At 36.1% G+C, this 13,677-nt stretch overlaps 1 protein-coding gene and 1 pseudogene across 1 annotated transcript in view; one reads left to right on the top strand and one right to left on the bottom strand.

Moving 5' to 3' along the window:
* Positions 1–13,677, top strand: part of RBM25 (RNA binding motif protein 25) — a 49,067-nt gene that overhangs the window by 23,079 nt on the left and 12,311 nt on the right. Inside the window, 6 exon segments of the mRNA XM_028506802.2 lie at positions 3,061–3,246; positions 4,842–4,895; positions 5,159–5,242; positions 8,677–8,963; positions 11,534–11,756; positions 11,862–11,951. Of these exon segments, the coding sequence (XP_028362603.1) occupies positions 3,061–3,246; positions 4,842–4,895; positions 5,159–5,242; positions 8,677–8,963; positions 11,534–11,756; positions 11,862–11,951 (924 nt within the window).
* Positions 10,386–10,699, bottom strand: LOC114492484 (annotated as a pseudogene).

Raw genomic sequence — 13,677 nt, forward strand, 5'->3', positions numbered from 1 at the left:
TTTAATTGGTGATAGTTGCTATAAGTAGGAATATCTTCACATCTTTGCCTGCAGATTAGTCTGGCTGAATCTGCTTTTCATCAAAAGAAAGAGCTCTGCATTTGCTTAAGTTCCCAAAGAAGTTCTTGTTCTAAATGCCAGAGGAGCCTAGAAGACCTGTTTTCCAACTTTATAACTAGTAGCTTTACTATTGAAGCTCTCAAAGGAGCCAAATTAAGTGGGCCACATAAATATCTCAGATATTTAATGGGTTTCTATGATTCTGTTGTACTGCTAAACCCTTCATCTTTTGCTGTTCAGTATTAATTGGATGCACTTTTTGTGTCTGAAGTGGAAGGAGAAACTTGAAATCAGGAAATTGTTTATGGTTCAGGACCCAGAGGTAGAGCAACTTGAAACCAAAAATAACTGTTCTTTCTATGATATATCTGGTTATTTTTGTTTTCTTACATTTACAATTAGTTAAGAGATTTGGGCTGATTAGCTTTCCTTCTAAAAATGTACATTTAAATAAAAGATTTTATTTATGTATTTATTTATTTACAGAGAGAGGGAGAGAAACATCAGTGTGTGGTTGCCTCTCAGATGGCCCCCTCTGGGACCTGGCCTGCAACCCAGGCATGTGCCCTGACTGGGAATGGAACCGGTGACACTTTGGTTCACAGCCCTGAGCTCAATCCACTGAGCTACACCAGCCAGGGCTTTTAAAAAATATTTTATTTATTTATTTTTAGAGAGAGGGGAAGGGGTTAGAAAGAGAGGGGAACATCAGTGTGTGGTTGCCTCTTGAACACCCCCTACTGGGAACCTGGCCCACAACCCAGGCATGTGCCCTGACTGGGAATCAAACCAGCAACGTTTGGATTCACAGGCCAGTGCTAAATCCACTGAGCCGCACCAGCCAGGGCCATCAAAAGGAATTTGGAATATAGAGGAAAGTAAAGACAGACTTGGATGCTCTTCCATAAAGTATATTTTCATAATAAAGAATTTAGGTCTCTGCAGTTGAGGGTTGGGTGAAATAGCCATGTGTGTTTCAAAACCTTCCATTTCAGTGAAAAGTTTACTGGAGGGTATACTCTTTAATTTCAGCCTGTGGAGTAGAGTTTCACTGGTAGGATTTTAGTGAAAGCCGCATAAAGACCTTACTGTGATAGATGATTGATCTAAAGTAAGAAAGGAACACATCACCAGAATTATAGTTACAATATTTTTTAAAAACTATTTTAGTTGTTTACTTACAGTTCTTGTGTAAAGCATCTTGTCTTTATTTAAGATGCCAGGTAGAAAAGGTTGGCAACAAGAAGATTGGATGAAGAGGCAGGTTTGAGAAAGAAACTCTTACAGTGGTTAGTTTTATAATATTGCACAACTTATATTAAAGTTATTTATATCACAACTTTCTCTTCTCCTTCATTGTTAAATGCTTAAGGGCAAGGTTATTTCTTTTGAATTTTGAATTGTTTGCCATTTAGCATAGTATTCTGCATATGATAGGCTCTTTGTTGAGTAAATTCATTTAAGAAATAAATGCTTGTTGAGTAAGTATTCGTTGGAGATAGCTTTCAGAATGCTGATGGTTAAGAAATAACTGTTAGATTATATGAAGAAGCCACAGGGTTATTTTTGTCTTTCTTACACTGACAATTAAAGTCAACCTTGAGTAGAGTTGTATGCATTGTGACCAGGAGCCAGCATTTGTGCAGAAGAGCGTGGTTCATGTTTGTGTATCTGAAAGTGTGCACCGTATATGTTTACCAGGTAAACTGATACGTACTTTGGGGCATGCATGTGTATACAGTTTTAAATTAAGAAAGTTTTTGTACACAAGTATGTGCACAAAAACTTTTCTAATTTAAAACTGTATACACATGGAATTGAGAGTAACCAACTGGAAATTATCCAGTGTTCTGAGGTCATTCTCTAAATTTTGTGGTCTAAACTGGATTAACTCCTTAATCAGGGGACTTGAAATAAAACTTAGAAACAAGAATAGTAGTACATTAGAAGCCAGTAATTTTTTTCCATATTGACACAAGTAACAATCTAGACTTCTTTTTAAAATTAATGAAGTTTTACAGTCAGTTGCTTACTTGTGAGAAACATTACAATGTGAATTTTGTGTGTGCTTTTTAAAAAGGATTTTATTTATTTTTAGAGGGGAAGGGAGGGAGAAAGAGAAAGAAACATCAATGTGTGGCTGCCTCCCCTGTGCCCCCTACTAGGGACCTGGCCTGCAACCCAGGCATGTGCCCTGACTGGGAGGGACTCCAACTGGTGACCCTTTGGTTTGCAGGCCGACACTCAACCCATTTAGCCACACCAGCCAGGGAGAATTTTGGGGTTTTGTTATGTTACATATGCAAGTCATGGGGGAGAAAGATTTGTGCAGTAATCAGTTGATTCTTACTTAGTGTATATGATTTTTATAGGTGATATTCCCACACTATAGAAATTATAAAAAGCAGAGGGGAAAAAAGAAACCATTGTTTCAGCACCTACCTGATGCTTGCATTTTATTGTATAAAATTTTCCAGTGTTTTTTGGTTCACTTCACCTGCACATGCTTTTAGTTTAAGTAGTAGCTAGCGTATACATAATATTATACTTTGCTTTTTTCATGTAATTAAATTTTCAACTGTTAAGTTATTTAGGAAACATTCTTTGTGCAACTATTGAGCAAGACAGTCTGAAGGACTGGGAAAGCTTGGCAGATGTTTAATGCAGTATGCTAGTCCTGTGATTTAAATTTCTGTAGCTAGTTAAGGATCAGAATATTAGCTATCAAGGGAAGAAAGGAAAAGAAAGTGATAAAGTACCAGCATCAAAGGAAGAAACACTAAAACAAAAGTTTAGTTTTACAAAGTTAAGAGCAGAACCAAATCTACATTTAGTTAGGACTATAGGGATGTTTTAGAGAAGACATTTTGTTTATTTTGTATACTAACTTGTTTTAGAATGATTTTCATTTTCTTGGTTGATTTTTTCCTCCCTCCCCCTCCAACTCCTGAATTTGCCTTGTTTTTGTTGTTTTTTCTTTTCTTTTGTTTTGTTTTAAAGAATGCCAGGCCAGAAACTGTCACTAATGATGACGAAGAAGCCTTGGATGAAGAAACAAAGAGAAGAGATCAGATGATCAAAGGGGCCATTGAAGTTCTAATACGCGAATACTCCAGCGAGCTCAATGCCCCATCTCAAGAATCTGACTCTCACCCGAGGAAGAAGAAGAAGGAAAAGAAAGAGGACGTATGTGTTACTGATTTCTGACAACAGTCATTTGTACAGTTTACTTTTTATGGTGTCACTCATGTGCTTTCATTTCACTTCAATTTCTGAGGAAAAAAACCAGAATGACTAGTATTTATGATAATATACTGTTCAACCTCATTTGACCAATTAAGTTTAATTTTTTAACCAAAACATTTGTTTTCCATGTTTAAAATGTACTGACATGGAAGCTTCTGCTTCAGCTTCTGCTTCGCTGAATCTGAATATTCAGATTCAGTAAGGTGAAACAAACCTTGAGTGATAAGGTGTAGGGACTGATATTAAGGGTTAAAGTGAAATGTTTTTGTTTTTGTTTTTGTTTGGCTGTGAAGGAGCTGGCCATGTTTTACCTTACTCTCCCTCATTGTCACTCTGTCACTGCTCCAAGCAGGATGCTAGTCTCATTCACTTGAGGATTTTTACCCATTTTAAAAATTTTTAGCCACCTCTCCTTATAAACTATGTCTCATATCCTCTGTGCACAATAATGCTGTTTAAATTCTAACTGGAGGACTATGAAAGAGCAGCACAGGATGAAGCACTCCACCTTAGTGTATTTTATTATCACCATTCTTTGTCAGACCAAGCTAACTGAACAGTAGGGGATCCAGCTTGAAAGAAAATGTTTATTTTTTATACCCATTTCTTTTGAATAAACTTAGAGAAATTATGGGGAGTGGGTTTTTTTTTAAGATTTTATTTATTTTTATAGAGAGGGGAAGAGAAGGGAGAGGGAGAGAAACCTCAACTAGTTGCCTTTTGCATGAATCTCTGCTGGGGCCCTGGCCTGCAACCCAGGCATGTGCTCTGACTGGGAATGGAACTGGTGACCTTTCGGTTTAAGGGATAACGACATTCAGCTCACTGAGCCATAATAGTTAGGACAAGAGTGTTCTTTGAAAATGTTACAATTATGCTATATTCATGGATTGCCTATGCCAAGAAAAAGTACTGTGAAACATACTGGATTTAATATCAAGGTTTATATTATTTTGGATTTTATTGTCGTATTAGGCCATCTTCAATGCTCTTTGTGGCCACATACATTTTTATTACTTGGCTTATTCTTTCTCATGTGGTTGTAAATACCTGCCTGGTGAAATGCCAAAAATTGGGAATAGTAATTGGAAGAGTTAGTCAGGTACAGGCTAATTGAGGCCTGTGGAGTGTTCTCCCTTCCTCACTAATGGAAAAGGAGAAAATAACTAGACAATAATGTTGGATATGGGTTTGGAAGAGAGGATCAAAGAAATCCTGCTCTTTGGCAGAAATTATAGACACATTTTCTTGGTATGATTGTTTCCAAATCTGACTCAAAGAAAGAGCCCTGCTAGTATGAGACCATCCTCACTCCATTGCTTAGGGGAGTTGGAGGGAGAGGAGGTGATGGGAGAGGTTATAGAGTGAGTGAAATCTGTTCTTTATTTTCCAATAATTTGAAATCCAGAAAATGTCACAGATTCTGAATTGTTTATAACAGAAACTTACAGAGCATTGTTTTGCAGAATAATGTGAACTCTTACTGCTTTGTTTGTTTGTTTGTTTTTAAAAACTCTTCCTGGATTTTTTCGCAGATTTTCCGCAGATTTCCAGTGGCACCTCTGATCCCTTATCCACTCATCACTAAGGTTTGTTCATGTTGTAGGCTTTTACAATAACTGTGTTTACTGCTAATTGCCAGATTTGTGATTCTTGTTTATATGATTTTCCCTATTTAACTGTGTTAGATTTGTTACACTTATTTGTAACAAATTAATAACACTTATTTGTTACTATATTAGTTCTTTTAATTTATTTACCTGTATCTTTAGTAAGACCTGTACAGATATGTAACCTTTATTTTCATTAGACTGATCTTTATGCATTCCCTCTTGTCCCCTTTGTGTTTTAGGAGGATATAAATGCTATAGAAATGGAAGAAGACAAAAGAGACCTGATATCCAGAGAGATCAGCAAATTCAGAGACACACACAAGGTAGTATTCTTGTTTTTTTCCCTTGATACCAATCTAGACTTTTTACAGAATCCAAAGCAAACAGACAAAAAAAATCAACCTTACATTAGGATATACTTTTAAATGCTTTTTATAGGTTTAATTGGTATTTAGATAGAAAAAAACAGAAGACCAATACCATATTAAAGTGGACCATGACTTACTGTACTTAGTTTTTTCAGTTACTTACTACTCTGCAGTCATCTCACTTTAATATGAGTGAAATCTGATTTTATTTTTAGATTTCAACATAAACATCAAGGTCAGATTTAAACTAGATTCAAGGGGGCAGGATAACATACACTGTAGTGTATTTCTGGGGGCAGTTATTTAACTTAATCTTAGGAAAACCATTTCTTTAGAGCTGAGGTTAAAATTTAAGATTTATATTTGCATAGCTTTAGTTGAGAGGGGGAGATTTAAAAAGTAGGTCAGTGGTTACCAGACTTACCAAATTTTAGATGCATGGAAGAACTGTAAATGCCCATAAAGCTAATCTATTCATTGACCCCCCACCATTATGATAGAGATCATATGGTGACTAATGCAAGATGAAACACTCAGCTTGGAAAGTAACAAGGAATAGGATGTAAGTATGAGCTTCTGTTTTTTATTATATTTATGGATGCCCCCTCAGAAAAATATGCAAAGGGGTAACTGGCTTGGAAATGGGTATTTGTGCATAGTAAATCCCACTCACGCGTTTCGCCTATTGAAAGCTTCTCTCAACGACAGTGCATCTGTGAATGTTCGCTGATGTTGAAGGTGATGCTTATGGACAGTGAAATGCAAACACTGCATGAAATATATTTTAATGTTACAGCTAAAATATTACTGGTTCTTCCTCATAAGACTGAGTGACCTTTAATTCAGTGAAATGGTGTGCCTATATTTTCTTTTATTTAATCTTAGTTTTTCTTACTGCTTTCAAAATTCCAAGTTGACAATTAATGCCATTGAATCAATGCTGCGAAACACTTATTTTCCAGGCCCAGCCCTAGCTGACACACACAGTGCTTTTTCAAGAATTAAATATGTCTAAAAGCACAAATACAGTTCTGCTGAATCGATTTTTAGACTTAAAAGGGTAGTCCATGGGAAGTCAGTTTAGAGGAATACTTTTGGTTAGGTTTAATATTCAAATTCAGTGTCTGAGTAAGCTTGAAAATAGTATACAGTTATGTGTGTGGTTTACTCCCTTTTTGTTATTTGTTTAAACCCTGTCATGTCATTGGTAAAAAAGTATGGTGAAATTGTGTTCTTAATTAATTCAAGATACCTGCTTCAGAGTTTTGAGAAGCTGTTAGGCATTTGCCTAAGACTTAATTCACTACAGGGGGAATGTTTTGAATTTCCAAAACGTGCTTTAACAAAGTCAAAATGGAAAAGAAAAAATGTTTATTTTACTGGGTGGTATGGTTAAAGGAAATGTTTAAAACTTGAGTAACAAAAAATGAGCTCAGTGAACCTTTGCATGTTTTGGTATGAGTTTATTAAATAACCGCAGACTGTCAGGGTATCAGCGTGGCAGGGGGCGTCCATTTACAGCACGGACGAGTCTGAAGAGAGAATAAGGTAAGATTTACGATTTTTTCCTATCCTTCTCTCTTCATTGTTTCATTACTTTCTTACATCAGTTTAGTCTCCATTTCCTCTTTCTTCAGTCTTTGTCTTAAAATATATATGTGTGTGTGTTTGTATCTATTTATTGCAGATATAATCTTTTAGAAATGTATTTAGTATGAACCAGATTCACTCACCTTTTCATTTACTTAGAACAAAACCTTTGAATTGAGTTTGAAACAAATTGTTATTTACATAAGTGAAACTATACACTTAAGAAATTAAGTAGTGCAGTGACTAAGCAAGAGTTAAAAAATTGAGGAATTCTACAAAAGAAATTATTGGAACAGCTAAAATAATCTGTAAGTATTTATCTCAGAAATAAATTTCTTTATAAGTGTATGACACTGAGGTAAGTTTTATGTAGTCTAGCCTCATTGTAAAATTTAAATTTTTATAATTTTATAGAACTGTTTCAGAAATTAGAATTTGGCCCTCTAAAGAGCTTACAGTTGTCTGTCTTCTTTCTACCATTTTCTTTTTCTCTTCCCTTTGTAATTTCAATGTATTCAGTTTTAGCTTTGCCTACATTCTACTTTGATAAAGACTGGCACAGCAGCTGAATATATTGATTTCTCACGCATTAGCCTTTCTTTCATACTCCTCTCTCAGTTCTCTGGTCCATGAGCAAGAGAAAAAGAGTGTAACAGGTAAGATTGCTTTTTAAAGTTGTTTTAAATGCTTTACATGACTGAGAAAAGAAAAAAATGCACATTTATTGCTAGTTTATTTCAGTGACTCTGATCGTGGAACCAGAGGGATAAATATGTTTTGTTTTTGTTTTGTTTTCCTGTTTGGGGTATTTTCTTTTTCTTTCTGAGATTGTATAGAAATCGTGTGATACACTGGTAATCTTGTCAGGGTGCAAACTTGGTCTTACTTTGTTATTTGGTTTGTTTGTGAACCATGTACTTGCTCTTCCTCCCAGAAACATAGCTTGTAGGCAAGGTTAATCCAGTGTTGGCGATCCATGTCCTAGCACAGCATCTGTAAGTTCATACGCAATTGTTCCTTCCAAGGATGGATTTATCACTGTCAATATATTTTTATTGTCTTATAGGCATAAGGGGCATAAATATGTTGCTTTTATGGTTAAGTTAAATAAAACTTATTACAATAATGTACATTTTTTGCTTGAAGTGAGTGATTTTTAAACTTTTGCATTTGGTGGGCTATCCATCTTGTAATGATGGGAGTAAATGTTTCAACACGGATAGTAAAGCAGATCTTGGCTGAATTCACCTTGCCTTTTGGAGGGTGGGCACACCAGAGGGTAGATTATTTAGTTGGGTTACAGTGGCCTCTTTTCCCACCTTTTCTTTAAAACTGTAACTAGTAGCCTTTAGGTAATGGGAAGTCTGGGGCTGAAATTAGTATCAGTAGTCCTGGTGATTTACAGAAATTTATAATGGGAAGAATTACATTTTAGCCAAGTGATTGTATTACTAGAAATTATTGTGAACCAACACATTTGTCATGGTCATTTTAGTTATTTCATAATCATTGAGTGGCCAGCCACACTTGACACAATCTCCCAGCATCCAAGATTGGAGATACCTGGTCTCGGTAGAGCATATGGTTTTGCACGAAATCTAATTAGTCTTGTGATACTTTAGTTTAATTTGTCAAGTAAAACCACAAGTATTTGATCATAAAGTACCAGTGGTTTTTTTTTGTTGTTGTTGCTGCTGTTTTTTGTTGCCCCTCCCCCCCAATGTTGGGCAGTGCGCCGGGGAAATTCTGAATATGGGAGCTACAGAGTTAACTCTAAAAGTACTTTTATTGGTTTCTAGAAACTGGAAGAAGAGAAAGGCAAAAAAGAAAAAGAAAGACAGGAAATTGAGAAAGAACGGAGAGAAAGAGAGAGGGAGCGTGAAAGGGAACGAGAAAGGCGAGAACGGGAACGAGAAAGGGAAAGAGAACGTGAACGAGAAAAGGAGAAGGAACGGGAGCGGGAACGAGAACGGGATAGGGACCGTGACCGGACGAAGGAGAGAGATCGAGACCGCGATCGAGAAAGAGACCGTGACCGCGATCGGGAACGGAGTTCAGATCGCAATAAGGATCGGAGTCGATCAAGGTAAGGCTTCATAGAAGTTACTGTGTTCCTGATAGCTTTAATCGAACTGCAGGTTAGCATTCTTAGGACTATTTATATACATGTGATGAGAGAGAACTTAGGCACAGAGCATGCCTGGCTTGCTATATTGCACGTGTAAGAAACACTGGTGAGAGTAACAATTTTCATCTTTAAAATTAGTTTCTGTGTTAAGCCAGTTTTTACACACACTCAGAACACACACCACTGTTCACCCAGTTCTATGGGCAGGCAGGATTCTCTGTTGTCTTCCTGGGCCAGTGGCCTTTTTTTCCCTAGTTAGTGTCTCATTGAGGTCCTGTATACTGGGAATTCAGCTCTAGCACCCCAGCATTCCGCCTCCGGTGTCCTTTATTGGGTCCTGTAGTCCTCTAGACGCCTGAAACTCACCTCCCAGACTTTAATGTACTCTTTATGACTCCTAATTGCAGTTTTGTTGTATTTAGAATTTTTTCTTAATTATATTGATTTCAATTGATGAATCACAAATTGTTTAGGAATGAGGAGGTAAAAAGGAAAGACAATGGAAAACGGAGAGGCCCTGGCTGGCGCAGCTCAGTGGATTGAGCACGGGCTGGGAACCAAAGTGTCCCAGGTTCGATTCCCAGCCAGGGTACATTCCTGGGTTGCAGGCCATAACCCCCAGCAACCGCACATTGATGTTTCTCTCTCTCTCTCTCTCTTTCTCTCTCTCTCCCTCCCTAAAAATAAATAAATAAAATCTTAAAAAAAAAAAAAAAGAAAGAAAGAAAACGGAGAAATAGGAGGGGGGGAGGAAGAAAAGCACATCTTTTTTCTCAAGCTAGTTTTCAAACATATTTTTGAAAAGTTAAATATTCTTTATTTGATATTACACATAAATGACACTAAAATGCCTTTAAGTAAAAGGCAACAGATTAGATACAGGAGATTTTAATTAAATTGGCATAGTTAGGACCACAGAAGATAAAATGGACACTGCCGGCTTATCTTCAGCCCTTGCCTTTTAACAGGTTAATGAACACAATTTGAAACATAAGTTCAAAGAAACAGTGAAGCAACAATATTTTCTCAGTATTTAAACATGTTAATATAACCAGTTGCATAAATCTAAATATAAAACCAATCTTCTATAGGTTTTGAGATGGCATTTGCCATCTGTGTCAAAAGTTGAACATTATGAATCAAGTCCAATCATATTTTTAAAAGGGGAGAATAGTGATAGCCCTTGCTGAGCCAGAATTACCATCACAGTTCTCAAAGCTGATCGCACTCATTTAACCACAAGCCAGTTTTATTTAAATCAGGACTGAGCAAAAGAAATGTTCTATCAGCCATCACGATCTGAATTCTGGTGTATGAGATCATTTTAAGTACAGTACACGTAAAGCTACGAGACACTTGCAATAAGTCAGTGGCCAACTATTACTCAGTAGTAGCTTTTTAAAGATAAGCTGTCGAATCTGCCTTCTCTGTACGCTGCTTAATGCCAGCAAAGATCATTTTTGTTCTAGGAGTGTACTTGTTGGTATTCTTCAAATACTCCATCAGTGTAACCTCTCCTGAGGTGATGCCTTTGTTCTTGTTGGCGTCCCTGTAAGAAATCCAGGGGCCTAATCTGTCTTTCAGGCAAATAGACTGTGGAGATTAGACCTGGTCTTGTGTTCTCCTCCGTCTTCCGCAGTATGGCACTGGGTACACTTCTGAACAAAAATCTTGCCCTTCTCAACATCACTCATTTTTAATTCTCTCTTCTGTTACACACAGTGCAGAGGGGTTCCCACTCGCAAGCCGGATGTCCCGTTCTCTATCTCAGATATACATTTCTGTGTTGCAGATTTTCCATCTTATTGTAGCTGAAGGGAGGTCCAATTTAGGCCATTTTACCAGTTGCTGAAACTGGAAGTTCAGTGCTCTTACTATTTAGTGGGCATTCAAATTATTCTTTTCCTTCCTCCCCTGGAATAACTAGTATTCTTTTGAATAACCATCATTGAGATTTTGACCTATATAAAGTCAGTGTTTTTATATTTCTACTATAGATATGAATCCATAGATTAGATAGTGTATTATATTGTATGTAGACATGTATATTTGTATTTAATTAGACCCATGGCACCATACCATACACTGCAATTCAGTTTTATCATTCCAAATTAAACATTTGAGAACTTTTTATTGCTCCTAAATATGAATTTAATTTATCTGTGTAAGATGCCAAAATGCTCTTTTCTCCACACCCTTCCAACATCTTTATTCCTTGACCACTAGTGAAACAGACTATCTTTTAACATGTTTATTAGTCTTTTTTATGTCTTATACCCAGTGTCTTTGTGTGTTTGTGTTCTGAGATATCAATATGCATTAACATTGAGTTCAGAATTTGGGGCTGGAAATATATTCTATGTCTCTTTGACAAATACAGAGGATTTTACAGTTGTGCAGAGATCAAATGCTGAATTCTGGCTTGTGAGTTTGTATATTTCATATAATATATGTTCTCTCTTTCTTGGTTTTAAAGGAAAACAGAAAGGAGACTGACAGATTTTTTATTTTTTCTTTTTTGTGTGTAGAGAAAAGAGCAGAGATCGTGAAAGGGAACGGGAGCGGGAACGTGAGAGAGAGAGAGAACGGGAACGAGAAAGAGAACGCGAGAGAGAGAGAGAACGGGAACGTGAGCGTGAAAGAGAGAGAGAGAAAGACAAGAAGAGGGACCGAGAGGAGGATGAAGAAGATGCATATGAACGAAGAAAACTTGAGAGAAAACTCAGAGAGAAAGAAGCTGCTTATCAAGAGGTAAATTGAGGAAATGCTTTTATTTGTAAAGCTTGGTACTTAGTAGCTTAGTCAAAAATTTAACCCTTTGTATACATTTTTAAGATTCTGAAATTTCATTTTTAGCGTCTCAAGAATTGGGAAATCAGAGAACGGAAGAAAACTCGGGAATATGAGAAAGAGGCTGAAAGAGAAGAAGAAAGAAGAAGAGAAATGGTAATCTTCTAGTTATAAATCAGTGATTTTCAGATATAAATGAGATCAAATCTTTACTCTTAACTAAAAGTAACTTTAAAGTATATGAGCTCCCAGTATAATTTTATTTTCATATATTTTAAGTAACCTTGAGAAACTTTCAGTACACCAAAATCTTTTTTCCTCCTATTTTTTATATTTTTGCTATCTGTAAACAAAATTACATTTTGGCATACTTTTAAAGTAAATCTGTCATAGAGTATTACGTAAAATGAGAGTTTATAGAACATTCTCTGATTAAGAATCTGCAACACCTTTGAATTTGAAGAAGCTTTGATATTCTGTATTGGGTGGTACATATGGATGGAGGAGAGTGTCATGAGAAGACCTCTAGTTTCATAAATCAAAACTGTTGTCTTCTGTATATAACACTTACGGATTATACTTCTTCCTCAGAATACTATTTATTTTTTTGACTATATGATAGTCATAAAAAATACATCTTGTTTTTCACATTTGCATTGCTTGATATGTAAGAGTGAAGCAATTGGTTTAGGTTGTTACTAAAATGACAAAAGTATATTTTATCATAGTATTTGCTTTAGTAGTATGTTCCATGTGTTCTGTCTTTGCCAGAATTTCATGAAAGTTTCTTTATCTCCAGTTTGGAGATTATTCTTCCCAAAACTTCACTGAAGTTAGGAATCTTCTTCAAATAGCTTTTGAACATGAGACATAGAGGGAATTTTTGTAAGTAACCAAAAGGGTGCATGCAGCAATTAGATAGATAGTGTGGGTGTTCTGGATCGTACATCCGCTAACGTTACTGAATTATTTAAAGTACTTTTTATTTCCGTGGATTGTAGCTCTTGTTCTAGAATTTCTTTTTCATCCCTAGGTTAGAAAGTAGGAAGAGAATAATATAGTAAGAGACATAATTATTTAAAGAAATGTTTGCCATGAAGAACATTGTGAAATAAATTTGAAGTGATTGTGCTTCCTATAAGCAAATCTGAAACCTATCTTTCTGGAGAAAAATTTCCTATTATTTTTTGTTTGGGGACTTAAAAAAAACAATAGCATTTATTTGCTCATTGTGAAAATGTTCAAGTAACAGAAGTCTGATGTAAAAAGTGGCAGTTTCTGCTCTTCAGGAGTGGTAACTTACATTTGTTTTAGTGTTTGCCTTTATCAGCCTTCCTGTGTTTTATTTAGGTATTTGTATTGTTATGGCTACCTGGTAGTCTACGAGTAGTATTGTCAGAGAGATAAGGCACGTGCTGTAGCAAGTGTGAGAGTGTTTAAGGCATGGTCTTCACCATGCAAAAAGGCAAAAAGACTGTGTATTAACAGTCTTTTGGGAGTACAGAGAGACTCGAGGAGGAGTGGGTCATAGAGGGGATTAGATTGGGAAAGTCTTTTAAAGAGGTAATACTAACTGGATGAAGTGTGTTAAAAATTTAGTGTAGTCAGAAACCTGCTGTTACCTGCTTTGTATGTAGATTTTATTGTCCATATAATATAGATCCAGATTAGGTATTTATACATATGTAATTGTTAGATATAGCTGCAATTAAATACAATATTTGTACTTAAAATTCCAAAAACAGGAGTAAGAGGTTTATGTATTTCCATGGTTTGTATACTCAAAGTGAGACAGGCAAACCTTTAGGTTGATGCATGAATGTGATTTAAAATTTTAATCCTGCATTTCACAAAAAACTACTCTGTAGCATCATTTACCTGC

This window comes from Phyllostomus discolor, chromosome 1, assembly GCF_004126475.2.
Source record: "Phyllostomus discolor isolate MPI-MPIP mPhyDis1 chromosome 1, mPhyDis1.pri.v3, whole genome shotgun sequence".
NCBI classification, from domain to species: domain Eukaryota; kingdom Metazoa; phylum Chordata; class Mammalia; order Chiroptera; family Phyllostomidae; genus Phyllostomus; species Phyllostomus discolor.